The sequence below is a fragment of the Ceratotherium simum genome, chromosome X (assembly GCF_057802395.1).
Source record: "Ceratotherium simum simum isolate JZ-2026a chromosome X, ASM5780239v1, whole genome shotgun sequence".
NCBI classification, from domain to species: domain Eukaryota; kingdom Metazoa; phylum Chordata; class Mammalia; order Perissodactyla; family Rhinocerotidae; genus Ceratotherium; species Ceratotherium simum.
In genome coordinates this window covers 127,865,355-127,891,564 of record NC_141940.1, presented here as the reverse complement: position 1 = coordinate 127,891,564, position 26,210 = coordinate 127,865,355, and the positions used below count along the sequence as shown (strand labels likewise).

Below are 26,210 nucleotides of genomic sequence, written 5' to 3'. Positions count from 1 at the left end.
TGAATTCAAGAACCAATAGTTTGCAATAACATACATCTGCCTATGAATTCCCTTCCTGTGCCCCCATCAAAGGTAAATAGTATGCTGAATTTTGTATGGATTATTTCCTTCACTTTATTCCATTTTGCTTTGTCTTAGATGTGTGTCCCTAAACAGTGTATTCTTTCTTTACTATTATTTCCTTTTGACTACCTTCGTCTATTTTGCCCACCCTCACCCCCTGCCTCTAGCAACCACCAATCTGTTCTCTGCAGCTAAGACTTTGTTTTTTTTTCAGATCCACATATAAGTGAGATCATAAGATATTTGTCTTTCTCTGTCTGACTTATCTCCCTTAGCATCATACCCTCAAGCTCCATCTATGTTGTTGCAAGTGGCAGGATTTCCTTGTTTTTTATGGCTGAATAGTATTCCATTGTGCATATATACCACATCTTCTTTATCCATTCATCCATCCACGGACACTGAGGTTATTCACAGGTCTTGGCTATTGTAAATCATGCTGCAATAAACATGAGGGTGCAGATATCTTTTCAAATTCGTGTTTTCATCTTCTTTGGATAAATACTCAGAAGTGGAATTGCTGGATCATATAGTAGTTCTATTTTTAATTTTTTGAGGAACCTGTTTTCCATAGCAGCTGCACCAATTTACATTCCCCTCAACAGCACACGAGGTTCCCTTTTCTCCACATCCTCACCAACACTTGTTATCTCTTGTCTTCTTGATAACAGCCATCCTAACATGTGTGAGGTGATGTCTCATTGTGACAATATATTCTCCAGTTGTTGTTCCTTTCAGACTTTCTAGCTCACACGTGTAGACTCTTGTAGCAGAGTTAATTTAGTTATGAGGACAGTCTGTCATTGGTCCAAGGATAGACAATTTTTTGACCACCAGGTTTGACTAAGAAGCCCAGACACAGAGCGGTGGGCAGGTAGATGTCTGATATATGACCAGGGGTAGGTGGCAAGTCAGTGGAGAAAGGAGGGACTCGGGGGCTCAGAGGCAGACAGAGGAATGAATGGGCTCAGAGGGCCTGGAAATGGACCTTTGACTGAATTATAACTTGGTACCAAGAGAGATCACAGCTACAAAACAGAGGAGGAGACAGTGATTCCATGTAAGCAGGGCTGGGGCAGTTGGCTGCCCTTGTGGGTAACATCTAATTAAATCTCAACCTCACTCAATTCTTAAAAATAAAGTGTGGGTGGATTAAAAACCTAAACGTGGAAAGGAACACATTAAAAGTTTTGGAAAAATAGAGAGATATATCTTATGACCTCAGGGTCATGAGCATTTTCTTAGTTAAGATACCAAAGGCACAGACTTTTAAAATTTGCTGTATTGGTCAATGCTAAAGAATTTTAGTAATAACAATAGATTTGACTACAGACTCTCCAAAGTGGAAAGAGAAACAGCTGGCTAGAAGAAGCTAGTTGCTGTTCATATAACCATCAGAGGTTTAACATACAAAATATGTAGATGGCTCCTTGCAAGAAAGACAAACAGCCAAATAGAGAGGCCGTGCACAGGCAGCTCAGAGGACGGGAAACCACACAGCCGACACTTGCGGGAAAAAGCACTCAGGGTCATCCACAATTAGTGAAAGGTCATGCAAACCACACCCAACAGATTGAATTCTGGCAACAACGTGTGTAAACGTAGGCTTTCCTTTCTTGCTGGATGAATGCTAACTCTGAAAGATGACTTGAAGAGCCATTTAAGTACGAGCATACCTACGTTTCTGCTCCAGGAAACACACAGCCACAACTCACACTGCGGTGCACAAGCAAAAAAAGTAGGATGCAGCATTGTTTGCCAAAAAAAAACAAAAAAAAAACCTCCCAAACAACAAAATTTTCTTCAAATAGGTCGTCGTGGAAACAGGCAATGGAGCTGTTGAAAGAACTAGGTCTGCGTGCGTTGGAATGAATGCCGTCTCAAGATACACAATAAGCATAGTTAATAGTATTGTAGTGCTAAAGTCGCTAAGAGAGTAGATCATAAAAGTTCTCATCACAAGAAAAAAATGCTTCTTGTAACCATGTATGCTGAGGGAGGTTAGATTAATTGTGATGATCTCTTCTCAATGTATATAAATATCGAGTCGTTATGTTGTACACCCTGAAGCCAACATAATATGCCAATCATATCTCAAAAAATATATATAATAAGCAGTTTTAAAAAGAGAGAGAAACAAGCAGAATAAGAGTATGCATAATAAAAAAAAATATTGATGTTGATTTAAAAATGCATCAAAGAAACTACGTATCATTTATGGGCACACACTTACATAGTAACGTTTTGAAAATCGTTTGAGAGAGGCATCCACTGATTGTAGAATAGTGTTCCAGTCTTTTTCTCTGGGAAAGAGGTGGGATGAGGGGCTTAAAGGGACCCAGCTGTTACTATTTTGATAAATCTATCCGAGAACAGCTCTTCCAAGATTTCCTTTTGGATCTCATGCCCCCATCATTACAGGCAGCCCTACCATCTTTTTGCACGAAAACTAGCTTCTAGGAACAAAAATGACTGTGTGTGTGTGTTTTTCTCTCAGTTAGGTTTTGAGGTTTTCCCCCTAGTGGTTAAGTGAGTTTTAGCGGGTCAATGGTAATCTAGAACAGCCTGAGCAGCAAATGTGAATAAAATGTAAAGTCTATGCTCGCACTAATGTTCTTGTTTTATAGGCTGCTCGTGACAGAAGGATATCTTTCTCTTCTAAACACCCAATGTCATTTTCCCCGCAGATATCCACCCAAAGCCGAAACCCCCCTATCGCCCGCAGCCTGGAATTCCCGACAGCGGCGGAAGTAAGAATTCTCAGCATTCAGACTCATTTCAGACCTGGTTGGGGATGAAACTTGGCTTTTATTGACTAGAAGTTGTCATCTGGCTGCTTCTGGAATAAGTCACAGCCCGCCTGCCATGCGGGGAACAGAGCTTCATTCCGTCGGAGTTGAGCCAACACCAGTAATTTCATTTTTCCGGTGCACTGACACCTGGAAAATAGGGTGTCCTCAGAGCACACGGCGTGTTCATGTGGCAGAGTTTTAATTAGGCTGGGGGACAGGTTCTCTTTCTAGCTGGTTTGCAGGGTTGCAAATAACTTGGGCATTCACATTCAAGAAAGCTCACTTGCACTGTGCATTTTACGTCATTTATCCTCAGTTTCTCCATCGTTTCCAAAAGGTGGCAGGTACTGCTCCCACATATTTCTTTAAAAAAAAAAAAAAAAAAGGAAATATTGGCCGGTAAAGTCCTCAGCAATTCAATCACCCTAAAAACCTAAAACCTGATAGACAACATGGAGCAGCGTGAAGCCGGCTAAGTCTAGGGCTTCTGGAAGCTTCCTGGAAACTTGTTCTGACATTTCGATGGGTGGAAATTCATCTCCTCGCAGGAGGGGTCTCTAAAAATAAGGACTAAGGTCCAAAGAAGCTGTTACTTGTTTGAAAAGCAACACCTAATATTAACTGCACTAGTTACAGGATGGTTAAGTCAACATTTCATCTTTCTTATTTTTTTTTCTTCCATTATAGACATCCCCAATTCCATAGGTTTTTTTCATAATATTTCCTCCCAGTATTTTTTAAAAAATTGTTGTCCCAGTGGCCGGCACAGTTGCGTAGTGGTTAAGTTCACGCCCTCTGCTTCAGCGGCCCGGGGTTCATGAGTTTGGATCCCGGGCACGGACCTACACACTGCTCATCAAGCCATGCTGTGTCGATGTCCCACATACAAAATAGAGGAAGATGGGCACAGATGTTAGCTCAGGGCCAATCTTCCTCATCAAAAAAAAAAAAAAGGACATATATATATGTGTGTGTGTGTGTATGCATATATATATATATAGTCCCATGGAGCACCACTGTTCTATGCGGTACCAATGGGAATCCTTCATGGAAAGTTTTTCTTGCTCCAAATATTTGGGAGAAGCTACCATGGGCTACCCCCCTGCAGGACTCCTGAAAACTTTAAATGTTGGCTGTCCCGTAAGATGAATCGCCAGCACCGGACTGACTCATCAACCGCAGGGTGTGGGGGCAAGGCTCAGCACGGGGGGTGACCCTCCGTGTGTGACTCAGGGCTCCAGCAGCCGACACATTCCAGAATCAAGAGGGATGGGGATTTCTGGGGTTTATTTTCACGCTTTGCTTCAACCCCCCAGTGGCCGGTGGTGAGGGGCCTTACCGAATTATTCATTTGTATTTGATGTGAAACTATGCAGTCTTTTTTGACCCAGGCAAGGAGAAAATCCAACACACACACACTAACAAATGGGAAATTGAGTTGGTGAGAACTTAATGATGGGAACTGCAATACAGGAGAAGCTGTCCTGAAATCTCGTGCTTGCCCCAGGCTGGCGCAGGCTTGCCCAGGCTCCTGCATATGCGTCTTGAGAAGAAGAACAATCACTGAAAGCAGGGGTGAAAAGTTCCTTGAATTTGAAGATGGAGTTCCAGCATGTTCCGTGTACAAGGAAGGCCATCGTGGATGAGTGACATTGAGAAAGGATCTGCAGAGGGAATATTCTAGGTGTTTCTCCAAGGTCTCTCCACCCCGGTGACTTGATAGATGGCTGGAAGATTTACAGGAAGTCCCTTTAGGATGACTACGGGGACCCCTGAGGCCAGTGGTCCCCTGCTCTGAGAATTAGACCTCGAGAATGTAACATTCTCCTCTGCCTACCTCTTCTCTGATCCCGTTAATTATTCTTGGCTTCTCTTGTGGCTTCTATTGCTTTTCTCAGTCCTGCTGCTGGGTTTGTTCCTGGTCTTTGCGCCTGCCCCTTAGAGACATCCCAGTTTTGCTCTCTGATTCTCTCATCCGACGGTAGTAGCTGGTGTCTATGTGGTTTTGAAAGTGATCAAGAGGGAGGCATAGATTCTGTTTGCTGGAAACTGTCATGGGATGAATTGTGTTCTCCCTAAAATTCACATGTTGGAGCCCTGACCCCCAGGACCTCAGAATGGGGCTGTATTTGGAGATGGGTCTTTAAAGAAGTGATGAAGGTAAAATGAGGTCGTTAGGGTGGGTCCTGACCCCATAGGACTGGTGTCCTTATGAGAAGAGGAGACGAGGACACAGACATGCACAGAGGGACGACCACGTGAGGACACGGGGAGAAGACGGCGTCTACACACCAAGGGGAGAGGCCTCAGTGGGAACCAGCCCTCCTCACACCTGGATCTCGGACTTCTAGCCTCCAGGATTGCAAGAGAATAAATGTCTGTTGATTAAGCGCCCCCGTCTGTGGTATTTTATTGTGTTAGCTTGAGCAGACTAATTTGGAAGCTTTGCTTAACATTGAAGAATTTGCTTAAATCCACAAACGTATCCGTTTGTACTCTTGTGCATCTGAAGTTCCTCTGCTTCTGAAGAACCCTGTATTTAAATGACGGGTTTCACTGGGAAGTTGGGAATGAGGTTCAGAACCACGTGAAGGTCTCAGAGGACGAGGGTGCAGGGCAACCATGGACCGACTTTCGAGAAATGCGTGTTCTGGGTGCAACGTTTTGACGATGCCCGTTTTCAAGGGCTCTCGGAGAATTTTGTGCAGAGGCACTTGGTTCCACTCGAGTGGTCCCCCAGGAAGCAAGTGGGTGGAGCTGTTGGCTGTGGGCGAGGGGGAGGAAGGTTTCGGAGGAGGACAGGGGTCATTGGAGTGAGCACTGACCACACAGGGAGACCCTCAGCACGTGGGGCTCTGTTTCCTGCCGTGTGAACCAAACCTCATCTGGACTCCTCCAGCTGTGCCCTCCCCCCCAAGCCTCTGAAATCTCCCACATTTGTACGATTTTAAAGACATCAGAAGAGAGTCTGTTCCAAGAAATGAAAAACCATTGGACACAGCTCAGGTTTCCGGTTTTCCAAGATGGCTGTCCCAAAGGAGGACTTCCAGAATGAAATTCCTGCATTTTGCCCTGAATTGAAGTCATTTAACTGAAGGGCACCTGCCGGGTACTGAGGGCAGCCGGGTGCTGGGAAGATAAATGTGGTGCAGAAAACAGAGTTTCCAGCCTCCTGGTGCTCAGGTCCTGGAGATGCAGATTGATGATGTGCAAATTAAATTTTGTGAGGAAATTAAATCAATTATTTATTTCAGCTGTTTTCGATAGGTACACGAGACAGTGAAGCAGAGACATGAAGGGTGACGTGATGTTTTGCACGTCGCACATAGGCTCATAGATATTTGTGGAGTGCGTACAGTGACTGACAGGAGGTGGGAGGGAGATCCTGGCAGAAAGAATGTCATATGCAAAGGCCCTGGGGCTGGAAGCTTGGGCTAAGCTCGAAGGACAGGTCAAGGGCATTGGGACAAAAGTTAAGAAACTCCAGTGAGAGAATGTATACACGTCAGGTGGAAAGTATGTAACACACCGTCAAAGTGTGAGATGCTTTTGTCCTAAGATTGGTGACTTTTGTAAACATCTACCATTGGCGATAAGCCTCAACATTGGAACGTTAACAGTTGAGCACCTGCCGTATTAATTTCACGAATCTGCGAGCTTCTTGCCATAAGCACCAGGTAAGGACGTTCTGGGCACAAAGATGAAGTGGTTTTTTAAGCTTCCTGCTTGGAGATTTTAACTACAGTCATGCACCGAAGAAAGATGTTTTGGTCAACGATGGACCACACAGACGACAGTGGTCCCATAAGAATAATTCCACGTCGCCTAGGTGTATAAGAGGCTGTACCATCTGGGTTTGCGTAAATTCACTCTGTGATGTTCACACAACTACGAAATCACCTGATGATGCATTTCTCAGAACACGTCCCCGTAATTAAGCGATGCATGACTGTTGATGGTTTTTGACTGAAGGAGAGTCTCCATAAATGCCATGAACAGCAGATATAGATAAGCCGTAATGTTATTTTGTATTTCCGTCTTCTTCACTGTGTGGTTGATTCATTGCTGAAAGCTGTCACTCTTCCTAAAATCCCCTTGGTGTTTCCCAACAGATATCGACCCAAGACCAAAGCCTCCGCCTCGTCCGTATCCTGGCAGTTCCGACAACAGTGGAGGTAAGAGTCGTGAGTATCCTGACTTGTTTCAGCAGCCCCAGGATGCAATTTATCGTTTCACATCGTGACATTCTGTCCTCCGTGGGGAAATACTAATTGCTTTTGAAATACACGGAGGTCCTGTTAAGAGGAATCCGCTCTGCTTCCCACTGGCTCCTGGGGGTACATTGGCGGCAAACACGTTTTATTTTCATTTGGCTTCCGGACTGAAAAAGGCAGTGCTCCAAAGACGTTCCATGTTCTCGAGAAAGCACATTCTTTTTTTGTCTATTTTTGTTTGACGTTCTGTTGACTTTTGCTTCCCCTTATACGAGCCGTTGGGGGCCACTTTTCTCAAGTTCCTGCAGTATTTCACATGAGATGTTGGCAAATTATGCGCAAGAGGGAAGACCACTCAGGACAGGGATGCTGGCCCACGAAAGTGGATAATTCCACAGTAATTCCACAGCATAGGTGCACGTGTGTGCAGACCGATGGGTGCTGGAGAAAGCTAGAATATGTTGGGTATCCTAAATTCTATAAGCTTTGAGAATGAGAAGTTTCACTGATTCCAGTTCTCCGTAGACGTTGTTGAGATGTCAAATTCCTAGGGTCCAAAATACTCTTGGTTACGTCCAACTGGACAAGCTTCAGGTATGTCCGAGCTCCATTTCCTCCCATCTCCCACAGGTGTTGCCTCTGGGGCCATCTCTGGTCCAAGACGAGACCTCCCAGTCCTGCACTGGTATCCCTGCATGTCCCTCTCTCCCCTGCGATCCCCTTCTCCGAATCCCTTCGCCTTGAACCACTTTATACTAATACGCAATGCCTTCAACTGTTTTTAGTTGATTTCCCTGAATTAGAATGAGAACTCCACACGGGCATGGATGTTGGCTTCATTTGATGCTGTCTCCCCAGAGGAACGCGTGGCACACAGTGGGTTCTGAAAAAAGATCAGTTGCGTGAACAATATCTGAGCCGACAGAGGGCTCACGCCTTAAACCCCTCCATCAGGGCACATATCCTCAACCCCATTTGCTGGAATGCTGCAAAACAGCCCCCTACTGCCCCAAATCTCTGGTCTTGTGATTCACATTGTCCTGCAAGATGTGAATAAGAGGTCCCCATCAAGGCTGTCCTCTGCTCAAAGACGTTTGCGGATACACCACTTTAAAGAAAATAAAATGGATGTCTTGGGCTCTCCAGAGCCTTGAGTCTCACCTTGATGAGGCTACCGTATCTTCCACTTCAGAAGACAAGTTTGGGGACGCTGTTTTATTGGGGGTCCCCACAGCTCTGGGAAGGCTTCAACGAGGGAGCGGATTTTTCTGGAAGAAAGCAAAGGACCCCTGCCTGCCTTTTGCACTTCACACTTTTCATTAACCTCAGTGGCACATTTTTCACCCTGATGTGAGGGCTGTGCATCTCCAGGTGGATTTCTTAGAGATAAAGACTGAATCATTTCAATAGGGAGTGAATTTGGAGAGAAGAGACCCAGAGATAGTTATGGATCTCACAAACCAGGAGAATAAGGTCTCTTTCACTAAGAGGATGCTTAGGGCCATCAGACCGTCCTCTCTCACAGGTGCATCTTTGCAGTATCTCTCAGCTCTTGGAGAGGAAGTAGGGCTGGGATCTCCACTAGGACCTCCTGTGGTTGCAGGATGTGAGTGGAGAGTGGGGGGGCGTGGGGATCCAGGATAATGGCTTGAGTCCAACCGGTGTAGAGAACACAGCTTCGTGTCTGGGACAACCATCACTGGCCACGGGTGCCACTGTTTCCTGACACCCCCACAGCACCCCGACACCCCAAAGCTGCTCATTTCCAGCAGCCGGGCTCAGGGGACAGGCTTGCCCCACCACTAAAGGCCCTGAGGTTTATTCCAATTCCAAAATATGGACTATCCTCCAGGCCCTCCAGCAGGCAGCCCAGGCCACAATCACCATCCCCTTCTCACCAGAGTTCACACGTCAACATCCCCAGAAAAGAGTACCAACATTTGGTGCCTACAAGAGCTTTAGAAACAGCAGTGGCTTAACCCCAAAGTGAGCTGTGCAGACCGCTTTGCATATGAAATTTGATCTTATTTTGAAAAAATAATTAAAAAACACAAGTGCTCCTGGTGAGCAAGTTGACTGAGAAGCAGGCAGGGAAATTCTGCAGGGCACAGGTTACCATATTGGAGTTTCCCAAATGGGAACCAGTGGGTGACTCCCATGGTCTATCTGATGGGTGTGTTTTCTGACACTACCAGGGGGTTGACTCAGTTCTGACCCATTTACCTGGAGAGAGCATCAGACCCCACAAGTGAAGGGCTCAGTCCCACAGATGCCCCTACTTCAGATGCCCATCGCAAGTCCAGGATGTCACCTGTGCTTCTGACCCACCAGCTATAGATGGGAGGTTCCCACGACCTCCTCTTTGGGTTCCATCAATTGGCTAGAGTGGCTCACAGAAACCTTTACCAGTTCATTATACAGGATATGATGAAGGATAGAGATGAATAGCCAGATGAAGAGATACACAGGGCAAGGTCTGGGTGCATCACCCTCCAGCAGGAGGATGCATTCACTGATCCAGAAACTCTCTGAACCCCATCCTTCTGGGTTTTTCTGGAGTCTCCATTATGTAGGCATGATTGATGAAGTTGTTGGCCATTGGAGATGGAACTCAGTCTCCATCCCTCTCCCCTCCCTGGAGGTCAAGGATGGGACTGAGAGTTCCAACCCTCTAATCACAAAGGTTGGTTACCCTGGCAACCAGCCCCCATCCTCAGGTGCGTTCCAGAGGTCACCTTATTAAAATACAGTCAGGTATGGTTGAAAGCCACTTGTTAGGACTCTCAAAAGACACCTTTATGGCTCTCACCACTTAGGAAATTCCAAGGGTGTAGGAGTTCTGTGCCAGGACCAGGGATGAAGATCAAACATATATTTCTTTTTTTTTTCTTAATATGATTATTTTGTTGAGGTCATCTTGGTTTATAACATTGCGTAATTTCAGGTGTACGTTATTAACTATCAGTTTCCATATAGACTGCATCATGTTCACCACCGACAGTGTGGTTTTTATCTGTCACCATATATATGTGCCCCTTTACCCCTTTAGCCCACCCCCCACCCCCTTCCCCTCTGGTAACCGCTAATCTGTTCTCTTTATCCATGTGTTGGTTTATCTTCCACATATGAGTGAAATCCTATGGTGTTTGTCTTTCTCTGTCTGGCTTATTTCACTTAACATCATGCCCTCCAGGTCCATCCATGTTGTTCCAAAGGGGACGATTTTGTCTTTTTTATGGCTGAGTAGTATTCCGTTGTACGTATAGCCCGCATCTTCTTTATCCATTCTTCAGTTGATGGGCACTTGAGTTGCTTCCATGTCTTGGCTATTGTGAATAACGCTACCACTATGGAAAGCAGTATGGAGATTTCTCAAAAAATTAAAAACAGAAATACCATATGAGGGCCGGCCCCGTGGCTTAGCGGTTAAGTGCATGCGCTCCGCTGCCGGCGGCCCGGGTTCGGATCCCGGGTGCGCACCGAGGCACCACTCCTCCAGCCATGCTGAGGCCGCGTCCCACATACAGCAACTAGAAGGATGTGCAGCTATGACAGACAACTATGTACTGGGGCTTTGGGGGAAAAATAAATAAATAAAATCTTTAAAAAAAAAAAAAAAAAAGAAATACCATATGATCCAGGTATTCCACTCCTGGGTATTTATCCAAAGAACATGAAACCAACAATTCAAAGAGACTTACGCACGTCCGCCCTGCCCCCTCCTGAATCAGGCCTGGATGCTCCAGGATGGGGAGAGGGGAGAGAGTGGGAACCATACTCCACACTCCCAGCTGGGACACCAAGGCTGACCCAGGATGAAGCCTCCGCCAGGGAGCCCGGTCCGTGCATGTTGCACCGCGTGACTGTTGTAGGATAGTGCACCTGGCGACTTTGTACCATTGCGCCCAGACCAGTATTGAAGACAGCAGCTTCTGCTGGCTTGCTTATGAATTCTGAATCATTTAATTGAGTCTTACTAGGTACTTGTTCTGGGCATGGAGGTTCATCAGTGTCCAAACGGACTGTGCCCCCCGTGCAGTGTGGTGGGGGCAGAGGAACAAACAGACGGGTAAATATGGAATCTACAGGACGCCATCCAAGGTGGAGGTCATCTTAGCAGGGGGCTGAGCCAGGAAGGCAGCTGGATGGAGTGGAGAGTATGGCATGTGCAGAGGCCCAGAGCGTGGACCAGCCTGGTGTCTGAGGGATGAAGGGTCATCTTTCTGTCCTCCCCAGTTGGTATTTCTTTTCAAATTCTCAAATTGTACGGGGTCTGTCCAATCCATCACCCTTCCCAGGCTAGTGGGTTCCCCACACACTCTTCTGGGAGAGAGGGCCGCCAGCCCACCCCGATGGCTTCAGGGACACTTGGAGGTTTGGTCCCCTGGTGGCCCTGACCTCCTGGAAAGGGCCTGCTGGTGTGGGAACCCTGTTCTCCATAAGCTTCCCCATATCGCTCACACAAGCTTGGGTTTAACGGGGGCTCTCTGGAAAGCATTTCGGGACCCGCCCTGTGCTCTCCCCCACAGGTTTCTTTAATGACGTGGACCGGGACGATGGCCGCTACCCACCCAGACCCAGGCCGCCGGCAGGTACGTGCGGGGCTTCTCCGACTTGGCTGGAGAGGGTGATGGGGAAGCTGTGGCCCCCTCGCCTGGGCACAAGGTCAATCCCAAGTGGAAGGTGGGGGTGCGGGGCTCACCCCTCCAACATCCAGTGGGGGTCTGGTCCACACGTCTGTCCAGGGTTTGTGGTGTGGGCGAAAGTTGGCAATGGGACTGTCTCCGTTTAAAAGTGGTGGTTGTCTCCATGTAAACACATATATGTGCATGTGTGTGTGTCTGCGTGTACCTGTGCATGCACACACCTTCATATATACGTGTGCACACATATCTTCACATATATAGGTATACACACATCTTTATGGAGATGTGCGCATATATATATATATATATACACCTTTATATATGTCTCTCTATGTATATCTTTTTTAAATTTACTTTTATTGAGAGATAATTGACATATAACATTGTGTAAGTTTAAGGTGTACATAGTGTCGATTTGATACATGTGTATGTTGCAATATGATCACCAGCTCTATCCTGGCATATAATTATCAGTTATTTTCTGTGGTGGGAACAATGGAGATCGAGCTTCTCTTTGTGTATCTTTGTATTTATGTATATATACCTCTCTATATATATGTATCCTTATATAAGTGTGTGTGTGTATGTGTGTATATTTGTGTGCATCTTTTTATATATACTCCTTTGTGTATATACATACATATATGTATCTTTACATATAAAGATACATACATATGTATCTTTACATATAAAATATTTACATATATTTACATATATTTATGTACCTTTATATATAAACATACACATATATATCTTTATATATGTGTGTGTATATATATTCCTTTACGTATGTATGTTTCTATATATATATATTTGTATTTATATGTATATACCTTTATCTATATACATGCTTTTATATATGTATGTATATATATATTTATATGTGTGTCTCTATATATACATTTTTATAAAATTATGTAGGTATATCCCTCTTATATATGTATGTATAATATATGTGCGTGTATGTATATATACACCTATATGTATATACCTTTATATAGATGTATGTGTACCTGTGTTTAAATACGTATATATATACCTTTATACTTTATGTATATATTTTATATGAGAGTGTATACATACCTTTATATATACACACTTATGTGTATCTTTATATGTGTATGATATATCTTTTTATATATTTTATATACATTTACTTATATACACTTTTATATGTGTATATATGTTTATATGTGTATGTATATCTATATATAGATCTTTACACACGCATGTGTGTATATATAAGACTTTTAGGTAGCTTCTTCTGTATGATTGGAATGTGAATGCCTGACTAGAATCCTTCGCACATAAATAAAAGTACAGATCACTTAGGAGACAGAAGCAGCAGTTCTGGGCTCCAGGGTATAACATGTGAGGCTTTATCTTCAAGTTTGCAAGGATTCTCATCTATTTAGTTCTGCGATTTCATTTTAGAAGAGTTAAGGGACTTGTCCCTGATACCCTTTCAAGGGGCATATTCGTTGTCTGGACAAGCAGGTTACATCCAGTCACCTTTGTGTGATGTTTAGATGTGGTAAAGAAATAGCTTTGTCTTAAAGCTTACTACAGTAATGATCAGAAAAAAGTAAAAATTCCTAGTCTCTAATATAGAACATTATGAGTGGGATCGTCTGCCCAATCTTCCTTCTGGTAAAGGTGGTTCTGTATTTGGGTCGCTGGCCCTGCTCAAATTTCTCTGCATTAATTTGGAGCCCTCGGGGTGCATGTGTGTTCTCTGAAGGCAACAGGTTTTCTAGATGGCTCCATCTTGGTGTGAATTTTCCCACTGGGAAGTCATGACATTGGCGGGAGCGCCCTTGATTGTGCCCCCGTGGGCCCTGCTCTTTGCTACTATATGGGGCTCTCTTTGGGTTGACGCTTGGGCATGGCTTTGGTGCCGTCACCAACGACCCAGGAGGATGCCTGCTGAAACTCCAAGCTCCACAGCCGGATCATCTCCCAACTGCACCTTCTCTCCCACAGGAGGTGGCGGCCACCACCCTGGTTATGGTGGCTACGGAAACACATATGGTACATCCTTCCCTGGGGCCCTTGGTGGGCAGCAGGGTTGGGCAGAATTTCCAGACCTCCCAGTTGCATTGCCACAATTCCTTCTTCCTGAGGTCTGGGGTGCTGGATCTCTCTCTGCTGGCATCTGTCTTCTGAGCCCTCTCTGCGCTGACCCTCTGGCTTGGCCTGGCTCTGCTCTCCAGGGGTCCACGGGCTGCCCTACCCACCTTTGTTCACGTAGAAAGAAACAGAGCGATGAATCACAAGACTCATTAGAGAGACGATATCGGACTGACTGGGGACTCTTTGTCAGGGTGGTGGATTATGCCAAGAATGAAAGGAATTTCCACAGGAGAGATAAACCGGCTTCTGGTCTGGATGGAGCTGTTCCTCAGAGAGATCAATGGATCTTGGAGTCCTCAGACATTCTCTGGTTCTGGAAGGGAAGATTGGGAGCAAAATGTCTTAGCTGGGAAAAGAAAATTCTATGGATTTTTTTTTCTGAGATATAATTGGCATATAATTTTTGAGATATAATTTTTATTGAGATATAATTGGCATGCACATTTTGTTAGTTTCAGGGGTACAACATAATGATTTGATATTTGTATATATTGTGAAATGATCACCACAATAAGTCTAGTTAACAGCCATCGCCACACATAGTTACACATTTTTTTTTCTTGTGATGAGAACTTTCAAGATCTACTCTCTTAGCAACTTTCCAGTACACAATATGGTATTATTAACTATAGTCCCCATGCTGTATGTTACATCTCTGGGACTTATTTATTTTATAACTGAAAGTTTGTAGATTTTGACGCCCTCATGCATCAATCAATCTACTGATTGATTTTTGTGTGTGTATGTGAGGAAGATCAGCCCTGAGCTAACATCCATGCCAATCCTCCTCTTTTTTGCTGAGGAAGACTGACCCTGAGCTGACATACGTGCCCATCTTCCTCCACTTTATATGGGACGCCGCCACGGCATGGCCTGACAAGCGGCGTGTCGGTGCGCACCTGGGATCTGAACCGGTTGATTTTAAATCATTTCCGTTATTATTTTTTTTCTGTTTGCCATTTGTTAAGGGTTTTGAACATCTTCAGTGAATTGAATAACTATCTTTTTGGTGGAAAGTAGTATTTGTATGGAGTTCTACAAGATGTGCGGTCCTTTTGGGATGTGGGCCCATGAATCTTCCTAACCTCTGAAGCGGGAGTTATTATTGTCTCCAATTTACAAAATAAAGACAAAATATGATGCTGAAGTGGTCCACTTTAAGGGATAGACATCTGACACCATATAGGTGACCCCATTCCCATAACTGTCCCTACGAGGTGTGCAAACCCAGGATGGGACAGATCATGGGTGAAAGTTAGCTGAGTGAAGTCAAGAACTATCAGCTTTAAACTATCAGCACATTGCTAATGTGATGCTCCCATCATCCTCTTCCTACTGAAATGATGGAGATGCAGCAAATTCAGTATTTTTATAAATAGCCACGTGGAGCGTTTTATCATCAGATGCCCCCACGTCCCTCTAGCCCAGGGGAGTCTCCCATTCAGGGGAGCCTTTCTACCCTACACGCGCGGCTCTGAAGATTCTCCCTCTGTACAGATCTTTTCTAGGGCGTGTCTTTTTGGTCTTTGCTTGATTCATAAGTTAGAAAGAAATGACTCCTCTGGTAGTGTTCTCAGGAACCCTGTGAGTTTCTACATGTTTTCCCAGGAAATTAGTCAGGACTCTTATCAGGCACCAGCATTTCTCGGGGGCCTGCCCCGCAGTGGATGAAAGATCACTCATCTGGCTGATCTTTTATCTTCGGGGCCACACTTCTGCAAAGCATCCTGTGCCTGTGGGCGGGACCACGTGCAGACAGCAGCTGGTTTGGCACACAGGAGCCACAACACAGTTTTGGAGGTTGCACGCTCAATCTTGTGTCCGGTACTTGAAAAGAGGATCTGCTCCTGTGCGTGTCTGGGGCCCCCGTCCTCTGGCCCTGAGCTGGGCGAGGCTCTGAGTCAGCCCTCGGATTAGCACAGAGGTTTTGGGTTAAGCAACAGTTGGGTGAGTCACCCAGCTTCTCTCTGCAGGCTGCAAAACATGATTGGAATGTTCCCTCCTCAGGCAGGATGCAAAGAGGCCAGAGCTAACCTCGGCCGGCAGGGGAGGGTGTGCCCTACGTCTGTCATCCCTCCCAGTGATGTGGAGAAGTGTCTCAGTCATCCTAAGTGCTGGGTTTCATCGGACAGGTCCTCTAATACCCACTGTAGGACTCTGCTCAGTCTGCCTTAACAAAGCACCACAGACTGGGTGCTTTAAACAACAGACATTTATTTATCCCGGTTCTGGAGGCTGGACTCTGAGATCCAGGTGTCACAGGGCTGGTTCCTCCTGAGGCCTCCTCTCTCCTTGGCATGTAGATGCCGTCTTCTCCCCGTGTCCTCACGTGGTCGTCCCTCTGTGTGTGTCTGTGTCCTCATCTCCTCTTCTCATAAGGACCCCAGTCCTATTGGATCAGGACCCACCCTCATGACCTCATTTTACCTTCATCACCTCTTTAAAGACTCATCCCTGTAAACAGACACATTCTGAGGTCCTAGGGGTCAAAACTCAAATATACGGGTTTGTGAAACACGATTAACCCCGTAACTCCTGCTGTCCACTTTGAAGAGGCAGGTTATAAAATTACCCCTCAATATTTAAATAGTACCCACATTCAACTATTCCACTCCAAAATTAACAAAATTAGCACCAAGCATTTTGTTTTAATCTGAAATCTTTCCTTAAAAATTGCTCTCAAGACATAAGAAGAAGGTGTAGAGAAATCCCCGTTGTTTTTTACTGGCCGTGATGACTATTTATAGTCTGCGTTTCTGTCAAAGTCTCATCCCGACAAACATCGAGTGGGGGATTCTTTTGACTGCACAGAGAGCGTATTTGCACACTGGCTAAGTGAAGCCCTGGTCCTCGGGGATGTGGGTGCAATGTGCCCCAGTCACCATGTGTTCTCAAGGGTGTTAGCAGACCCCCTCGGTTTGCAGGGCCATGTCGGCTGCCAGTCTGTGTAGTCAGAGGGCACCCCGCTGTGGCTGCGCCCTTTCCCTTTGCATGGGGAGAGCTCGAGTGAAATCTTGGCAGCCTCTCACAGCATCTTGCTTCGAGGGTGCTGGCTTTTGCATGGGTGCTTCCTTTCGAGATGTCACTGTGACTCCCCGAGCCTTATCTTTCATCTCATGAGATCTCTCTGTCCTGCAGGAGGAGGGCGCTATAGACCCTATAGACCCCGCTCAAATGGAAACACTTATGGTAATGGAATGATTTCTTAAAACCTGTGTGAGGAGAAGCCCTCCTTCCAGGGAACTAACACTCCGTGGGAAGCTTGTCCTATTGTCTCCTGCCTGGTAACTAACTGACCACCTGAGTCTGTACTTTGTGTCCTCCTGGGGCACCGGAGGTGGGGGAAGATGTTTTGCATGCGACGTAGCCTTAAATTCTTGAAAGGAACTAAGGCTCGCTTACAGGTGTTATTGTGTGTGTGTGCACGCATATTTGTGCACGTGTATGCAAGTGTGTGCCTGTGCGTGTGCGTGCATATATTTGCCTGTGTGCATGCATGTGTGCATAGGTGCATGAGTGTAGATGTGTGCATACATGTGCACGTGTGCTTACGGGTGTGTGTGTGTGTGCCTGTGTATGCCTGTGCACGCAGGTAGATGTTTACACATGTGCACTTGTGGGGTTTGTGTGTACATGTGGGTGTGTGTCTGTGTGAGTTACACGTGTATGCGCATGTGTGTATATTCCTGACTCCTGAGATGAAAACCGCACTCCTCTCTCCCTTCATCGCCCCATTCCACTCCTCACCTTAGAAGTAGCATCTACACCCCTCCTTCCTAACAGTGACCTTCTGTCCCCTCCCCCACCGGAAGGTCAGGTCCCTGAGAAGAGGGATTTTTGTCTGTTCTGCTCATTGCCACATTCTCAGCCTCTCCACACTGCCCGGCAACAGACGGCATCGACAAACTGCTGGATAAATGAATGACTCTGTGCTTCTCCCCTTACAGGTGGAAACGGATATTCAACCTACGGCAACCAGCACGGTAATTGATTGGTGCAGCCGGCCCCCGTCTTAAATCAGAGCCCCCCTTGCACATCACTGCGGGCAGGGCCAGCGTCGGCTTGCGTTATTGTTTCAACCCCACGACTTTCACAGAGCACTTACGGTTTTTCTGTTTGTAAGGAAGCTCCTGTACAAAAACATCTGTCCTTCGGGGTGGGATCGGTTCTGAGGGGGCTCAGGGAAGGAAGGACAGACGAGGGCTGGTTCTCAGGCTGGAACATGCCTCATAGCTCTGAGGGCAGAGCTGGGGGTCTTGGACCTGTCTTGGTGCCACTCGGTGCACCATTTTGATTGACCAGTACTAACTCGAAGCCAAGAGGGAGAAGGCGAAGGAAGTTATGGACATTCTGCCCTAGAGAAATCTCAACAGTGCACGGCCAGCCCTGTGGCAGGTCTAAGAAGGGAGGGGTGGCGTCCAGAAGGCAGACTTGTGTCACATGTTGCTGGGAGAATAGGGTCCAGCCTCTTAGTGATTTGGCATTTTTGTTGAGAGTGGGAGTGAACCTGCCCACCCAGCCATGAGGACTTTGTGAGCCGTCGATGCTACAGAAGAAGAAAGTGATTGCAGTGGCTTCCAATCCCTAAGGCCCAATACACAAGCAGCGTCTCAGGATTACTATTTCCTGGGTTTATTCTTAGGGAGCCCGTTGATTCTTTTCTTCTCTCCGACAGAAGGTGGGGGCGGGAGGGAGGAAGCACAAGACAAAAATCCAGGTCTGACACACAGTTTGTTGGGACATATGGGGTCTTGTGACAAGACAGACGGAACTAATCCTAGACTTGGGTGGGGTGAAGCCTGGTAAGGCTTCCTGGAGGCAATCACATCCAAGCCAAGGTCTAAAGGATGGACAGGAGGCAGCCAGGAGAGGAGAATGAGGTGAGAGGGAAGATGATGTGTGAGGTCAGGCAGGGTATGCCCCTGGGAACACCAGTAATTTGTGTGGACGGGGTGTGGAGCGTGATGGGGAGAAGGGGCAAGACTCACAACAGGTCAGGCAAGAAGAGGGCTGTGTCTGTGCTTTATACAAGCTTGATGGGAAACAACCTGCCTGTATTTATACTATGTGAAGCGTGGATCAGACGAGGCCAGCTAAGGGTCAGGGAGATCATGTTAAGACATATCACCCCAGGAGAAGATGGTAAACTAAATTAGGGTGTGTGCAGTGGGAGCGGAGAGAAGGGGTCAGCTTGGAAGACCATTTTGTGGTTACAATGGACATGACTCGATTGATATGTGTGAAATGGCAGAGAGAAAGGTGTCTCAGTTAGCTATGCTGAGTAACAAAAGATCCCAAAACACAGTGGCTTGAAACAGTAACCATTTATTGGAATTGTAATTACACTAGTCACCAATTGGACTAAAATCAGCCCATATCCCTCCAAGAGGCCAGGCCAGTCTTGCTCACATGGTGCCAAGCAGGGTGCAGAGAGAGTGAAGAGAAGTATGCCTGGGCATAGAACCCAGATGCCAAGGATGAAGAGCTGGACACCATGTTTTGATGGGGTCACATTTGATGTACCCGGTCACATTGTAGAGAATGCAGATGCAGAAGGCAGGTGAGGCAGCATTTTCAGATGAGGGCTAGATCCCTGGGCTCCATTGAAAACGCTCTTCCAACCAACATGGCACCTCATTCATGGAGTGGCCATTTATCCATCACCTACGACATGGTAGGTACTTTACCCAGTCTGATATAAGACATGGGTGGTCATTTTAAATGGCAGGAATGATTTCTTCTTTTAGGAGAGTGTTGATTTTGGTCACACCAAAGTCCCTGACCTGGGTTCTTCGTGCAAGAAAACCTAAGCTTTGCACTCAGCTTGGCTTCAAGGCATTGATTTCTTGTATGTACTTCTGTCCAGAGTCCCAGTGAGGGTGGTGACATCAAGGCAATTTTTGATTGAACCTTTTTTTTTTTTTTGTGCATGAGAAAGCATTCTATGTCTAAAAAGGTACAAATTCATCAAATTAAACAAAGATACAGAAAACATATCAAGTGCCTCTTCTGTGCAAAACTCTGTGCTGAATGTTCCAGAAGGGTAAGTCGTGGTTAATAAGCAGAATCACTTCCTGAGGATTCCTGTGTGAATTTGTTCTTTTTTGGGGTGAATATGAGAGTGAGGAGGACAAGGGATGTGACCGCAGAGTTATTTAAAATAAACAGTTTCCTGCCGGCCGCCTTTTTCTCAGACGATCTTGCTTTTTGACTCCTGCAGGCAACACAGTAGCGAAAATCGTGTCCCCCATCGTGTCGGTCGTGGTGGTTGCGCTGGTGGGCGCGGCAGCTAGGTATTTCCAACGCAACAGGACAAGAAATTGTTTCAGGACAAATGGCAAGTTGCACTCCAAATTTATTTTTCTAGTTGTAAAGCCTGATAAAAATACTTGCTGGCATCTTCAGCGGTGTTATTTCTGGTTAAGTCTGGTGTAGATCGCCTTGTGTAATGATGTCATTTTAAGTTGGGTCTTTATCAAGCGCACATGGGAACTTGAAAGAAATCAACGCACACATTTTAATAGATTATCCTTTTATTAATTTTTTAAACAGTTTTCTGATCTGCAAGATTTGGTTTTGCTGCCAAAGAACTTATAAAACTAACGTAGACCGGAACTTTGTAAGCAGGGGTTTGCATTCAGCCAGGCTGGTACAATTTTGTTTCATTTTCAGTGAAATTATAATCACAAGCAAGTCAGGAAAAACGTTCAGGTCAAACCTGAAATTTTTGCACACTTCTCCCGAAAGAAAGTGATAGAAGCACTAAATTGTAAATCTTTCTGTCCAATTCAGAGGCTGTGCATGGACCCTAGGGAAATGGATGGGGGGGGCTGCTGTGGCTTTCTGCATCAACTTTGGGTCCAGGCTCCCTGGTTTGGAGAATTACGCCCAGTCAGTCATCCTTGGGATCGGAGGTCTTGGCTGCTGATCAATGGATGCCCTGAAGACATCTCTATAAAGGGAGGGTCAGAGGGGAGAGAGGGATGTTTTATGGCAAAACGGCAGGTGGAATTTTAACTCAGGGTCTCTCAAGTTTGGTCCCGAGATCACCCACATCTGAGTCTGTCCCCACGCCTCCTTTCTGTCTGTGGAGGAAGCTATGAAACAGAAGCCTACTCCAGCGGTCTTTTCTTTAGAATTTGTCTGCATCTTCAGAACCCTAAAAGCTGCCCGTGGCCTCCCTCTGCTGGTGGCTGGGCAGTAATGACCACCCCTCTGGCCGGGGCGAGCCTCGTCTACATAACGCCCCACTCCGAAAGTTTGCGGGGAACAGAACTTATGAAAAACAGCCTTACTTTCCTGGAAACATGCCTGATCGTGACAGAGACACTGGGCATTAATTTTGGTCCCATCCTTGGCGGTGACCTGTAAGAACTCGTGAACCCGTGAGCTCAGGGCTGACACGGGGTGAGGAGAGCGAGGCATTCATCTCAGGCACAAGCATAAGAGGTGGGCTGGCAACAAACTCAGTCATCGAAATAAACAGTATTTTTGTGCAATATTTAAAAAATAACAACAAATAGGCAACCTACAGCCCGCAGGCTTGTCACCTGTTTATATAAATAAAGTTTTATTGGCACGGGGGGCTGGGTTTGGGGGAAGGCGAGTGAGGCAGGGATATACAAATGCCAGACTGGATCCTGCCTTTATTTCACATTTTGATATTGAGCTCATCATGGCCCTTTTTTGGGGGGGGGCACTAATTTTGATTTTTTTGAAACATCGCATTAAGGTGTTATTATGTATCTTGATTTCTCAGTTTTCTGGTGCCCACTGGAATTTTGTGCCCACTGAGTCATCTTACTTGATTTTTTGAAGCAGATGGAGTTTTTCATTTTTTGTTTTTTTTTTTTATCGAGGTCATAATGGTTTACAACATTGTGTAATTTCAGGTGTACATCATTATTTATCAGTTTCTGTATAGACTGCATCGTGCTCACCACCAATAGTCTAGTTTATCCATCATCATACATATGTGCCCCTGTATCCCTTTCACCCTCCCCCACCCCCTTCCCCTCTGGTAACTGCTAATCTGTTCTCTTTATCCACGTGTTTGTTTATCTTCCACATATGAGTGAAATCATACGGTGTTTGTCTTTGTCTGACTTATTTCACTTAACATCATACCCTCAAGGTCCACCCATGTTGTTGCAAATGGGATGATTTTGTCTTTTTTATGGCTGAGTAGTATTCCATTGTATATGTATACATACCACATCTTTATCCATCCCTCTGTTGATGGGCACTTGGGTTGATTCCACCTCTTGGCTACTGTGAATAATGCTACAACGAACACAGGGGGTGGTAAATTTCTTTGAATTGTTGATTTGAGATGGAGTTTTTTAAAAAACGTAGATCATGCCCTCCCAGTGTATCTGAGGTGGAAGCCCTTTTCTGTTAAAGCCATGTCCTATCTTGAAGCTGTTTCCTGCATTTTTGTCGACCAGATAAATATCCCGTCCACATTCTCAATGATACTTCAACGACAACTTCATCACGTCTACCAAGGATCGAGTTTGGTTTCCCTTCCATTAAATCTAGCCAGCTCAACAAGTCAAGAGTGCAGACACACTGTCACACCATTAGGGGACCTCTCCCAAGGTGGGCAGGACCGATCCTAGGTCGACATGGTCTTGCTGGTTGCAAAACCATCAAACCGTCTGAGAAATATGAGCATGGAGGCTCCGTGTGTGGGATTTATCCTAGATGGGAGTGAAGTTGACTTTGAGTTGTCATTCTGATGTTGTCTAGCCATCCAGCGTCCTGAGTTGGGTCAGGCGAGTCACCTCTCTCTGAAGGATGGTGGGCATGGTATACTGGCGATCTCTATGAGGATATGGTGCAGTGCACAACCTGTGGGGCTGTACATAGGCAGCAGCTGTATACATCCTTCTCTGAAGCTTGTGCACCTTGCAGGGACACAGTTATGGGGACAGGGCCATCTGCATGGTGACAGATGTCTATCCATTAAAGTGAACTGTTTGAGCATCATGCTTTGCCTTTATTTTGCAAAACGGAGGTAATAATAACTCCCACTTCAGATGTTATGAAGACTTTTTTTAGACCACATCTCAAAAAGGGGTTCATATGAATATTAGTTTTAACCAAAAAGATATAATTACTCAATTGATTTAAGATGTTCAAAACCCTTAACAAATGGCAAACAGCAAAAAAGTTAATAATGCTTTAAAATCGATCCGTAGAGTTTTCTTTTCCTAACTATGCTGTTTTGCTCCCAATCTTTCCTTACAGAACCAGAGAATGTCTGAGCACGAGATCCACTGGTCAATTGGAGGAAAACTCAATCAAGACAAGAACCCCGTTTATTGCTCCTGTGGAAAGTTCCTTTCTTTTGTGGCGTAACCCGCTGTCATACAGTGTTTTCTCTCCTGTTTGAAATAGATGAGCTGCCTAACAAAGAACGCTGAACTCGTTGGACGTGGTGCATTTATAAAGATAAGTTAGACAGCTAGACCTTGGGTAGCAAAAGGATTGCTTGATGTGTTGGTTCCATCATTTGGACAGAGAGATTCCGACTCTGCTCTGAGCTCCCAAACTACCTCATGGTGCCACACACGCAAATGTTTATCCCCGACGACGTTGTCACAAAGCGCAACGGCAGCAGAATGGCATGAGTATTGGGTGAGGATGCTCTTGGCTTTTGAGAGACAAAGAATGCTGTTGGGGTTTCCAACAAGCTGTGGTGGGCAGCTTGAGCCATGGCACAGAAACCCTGGGGCATTCACCATTGGGAGTGAAGTAGGAATGAATGATTCTCTACGTTAGCAACAGAGTTTGACCATTATTTCAGCTCCCACCTGTCTGCATATAAAATTATCATTACCTGCAGACAGAAGGCTGGATGTTGGCATTTTAAGTGCAAAATCGCTGATGTTAAAACCACCTCAGGGAATCGCTCTGGGGATTCATTTTCCTGCGAAATCTTACGGTTTCAATATTTTTTTGGAAAATAGGGAGTAGAAATAGTGGTTTGCAGAGGTTGAGACTTTTCATATCATTTTTAGTCTTTGACGCTCTGTAGGTGCCCGTCCTTAAGTCGTCGGCGTTGTTTTCCTCTGTTGATGCTTTCTCTTTTTACTGGAGCAGAAAATCTCACATCCTCAGACATTGAAAAAGTATACTAACTGCTTCTATTTTAGTGACACTTTCGGGGAGAGGAAAAGGATAGTTTGGGCATATTGGGATACCTTGATTCAACTAAAGTGGAGGTTTATAGAACTTTTAGATGATGCCCTAAATATCAGAACCAAAAATGAAGGTGTTCCTTGCAATCTGGAACTCCTACAGAGACCCATAAAAATCCCAAATATGCTGCCTTATGCTCACCATGATGAATTGGGAGCCAGGTCTCCGAAGACAGAGTTGAAAGCAGAAAGCGTTTGAAAGAGCTTCCCAAATTGAAAAAGAACCTAAAACGAGTGATCCCGATGAGATGTCTCAGAATCGCATGCCTCAGGTCATGAATTTACGTATGATTTGATATAAATGTTCCCTGATGCTTCTCACCTCTTAGAGAGGATTTCCCACAAGTGATGAAACCTCATGCCCACTAAAGATTTTCCATATATGAGCTTCAGTGTGAGTTCGACGTAACTCTTGTTAAAAAGTGTGTGTGTGTGTGTTTGTGTATGTACACACACATTCACACATACACATATACACATAGATGGAATTTCAGCATTTTTAAAGATAGATCCGTTTTCTGTAACTGTCATGCACAACTTTTCATCATTTGGAATAAATGTAAAAGAAAAAAATTGGCTCTGGTTGTTTTGTTCTCCTTTCTATATTTCGCACATAAAAATATAAAACAGCAGTGGACGTGTTTAAAAATCATGAAGCTACGTAGCTTTGCATGTCTCCCAGAAGTCCATTTCTAAGCTCAGTTGTGTGTTGTTTGGGTGTGTAAATGGACCTGGAGGCATGAGTTACCGCTGGGATGGTCTCTGCTCAGTTCCAAGGGACATAGCAGATGTCTGAGAACCAGGTGGGCATCTTTTATCTTCCAAAGAAAGAAATATTCTCATCAGTACCATTTGAAGCAAAGTGGATTATGAACTCATAAGATAAAGATAGTTACAGAGTTAGGGGGTAAAAATCACCCGAATGACAAGGGGAAAGAATGGCTAATGTTCAATCAAATTAAAATAAAACTCTTTGAGCAATGATTACTCGGGGAATATCCTTCCAAGGAGTCATCAAGACCACTCGGAGGGTCTTCTTCTCAAGCTGAAAAGAGGAGAAAAGTCACGATAAACAGCCATCCCCATGCACTTTAAAGAAGGAAAGGATAGCATAGATCCACAGTGTGAAAAGCAATAGTCACCTTCTCTTCCTGGGACCTTGAAGGTGCCTGGGGGTCAGCGAGTGATGATCTTCATGTTGAAGTGGAGAGAAGCCAGAAATCTAATTCTAGAGGGGTGAAGAGGGCGACCACTGGGTGAGCTACATTTTCATTTCTGCTTTTCTACATACACTTAAAAGGAGCATGTTTCTTTCCCCAAGTATAAACCACCATATGCAAGTCTTTGTAGTTGTCCTAAAACAGAAAGTATGTGGTCATGCTGATTCACTTCTGGCTCCTAAAGTAGGAAGATCAAGTCACATACACACACACATGCATGCACACACACACACAAGGTGTATTAATATATTGTTATGGGTTGAATTGTGTCCCCTCCTAAATTCATATGTTGGAGTCCTAACCCCCAGGACCTCAGGATGTGACCTTATTTGGAAATAGGGCCATTGCAGGGGCAATTAGTTAAGATGAGGTCATACTGGAGTAGGGTGGCCCCAATACAATAAGACCAGTGTCCTTATCAGACGGGAAATGTGGACGAAGACATGCACGTAGGAAGAACACTGCATGTAGCTTGGAATGAAGCTGCCACAAGCCGAGGAATTAGCAGACGCTGGGAGAGAAGCCTGGAACAGAACCTCCCCTATAGTCTTCAGAGGGAGTGTGGCCCTTGATCTCGGACTTCCAGCCTCCAGGACTGTGAGAAAATAAATGTCTGTTGTTTGAGTCGCTCAGTTTGTGGGACTCTGATATGGCTGCCGTAAGAAATTCATACATACGTGAATACGTTGGGGGTACCTTTTTTTCCTAATTTAAAAGAAATAATATGATTTACACTTAACTTGCCTGTAGACGTAGTACACAAGGCCAATCATGATTAAACTGTATTCTGAGACCCAATTCATGGGTTTGCAGCCGAGTTCTTCCCTTTCAAGCTGCATAACCTTAGGCAAGTTATGCAAGCTCTCTGGGCCTCAGTTGTGTCATCCGAAAAATGGGTATAATAATAGGATCTGCCTCGCCCAATGGTGGTGCGAGT

General features: G+C 45.3%; 1 protein-coding gene across 1 annotated transcript in view; it reads left to right on the top strand.

Moving 5' to 3' along the window:
• LOC101406598 (Xg glycoprotein (Xg blood group)) overlaps positions 1–26,210 on the top strand; it is a 53,512-nt gene that overhangs the window by 13,075 nt on the left and 14,227 nt on the right. The window contains exons 4-9 of the mRNA XM_087426453.1: positions 2,751–2,813; positions 6,968–7,030; positions 11,599–11,661; positions 16,987–17,037; positions 17,796–17,831; positions 20,069–20,185. Coding sequence (XP_087282579.1) covers positions 2,751–2,813; positions 6,968–7,030; positions 11,599–11,661; positions 16,987–17,037; positions 17,796–17,831; positions 20,069–20,185 — 393 coding nt within the window. The remainder of the gene's footprint in view (positions 1–2,750; positions 2,814–6,967; positions 7,031–11,598; positions 11,662–16,986; positions 17,038–17,795; positions 17,832–20,068; positions 20,186–26,210) is intronic.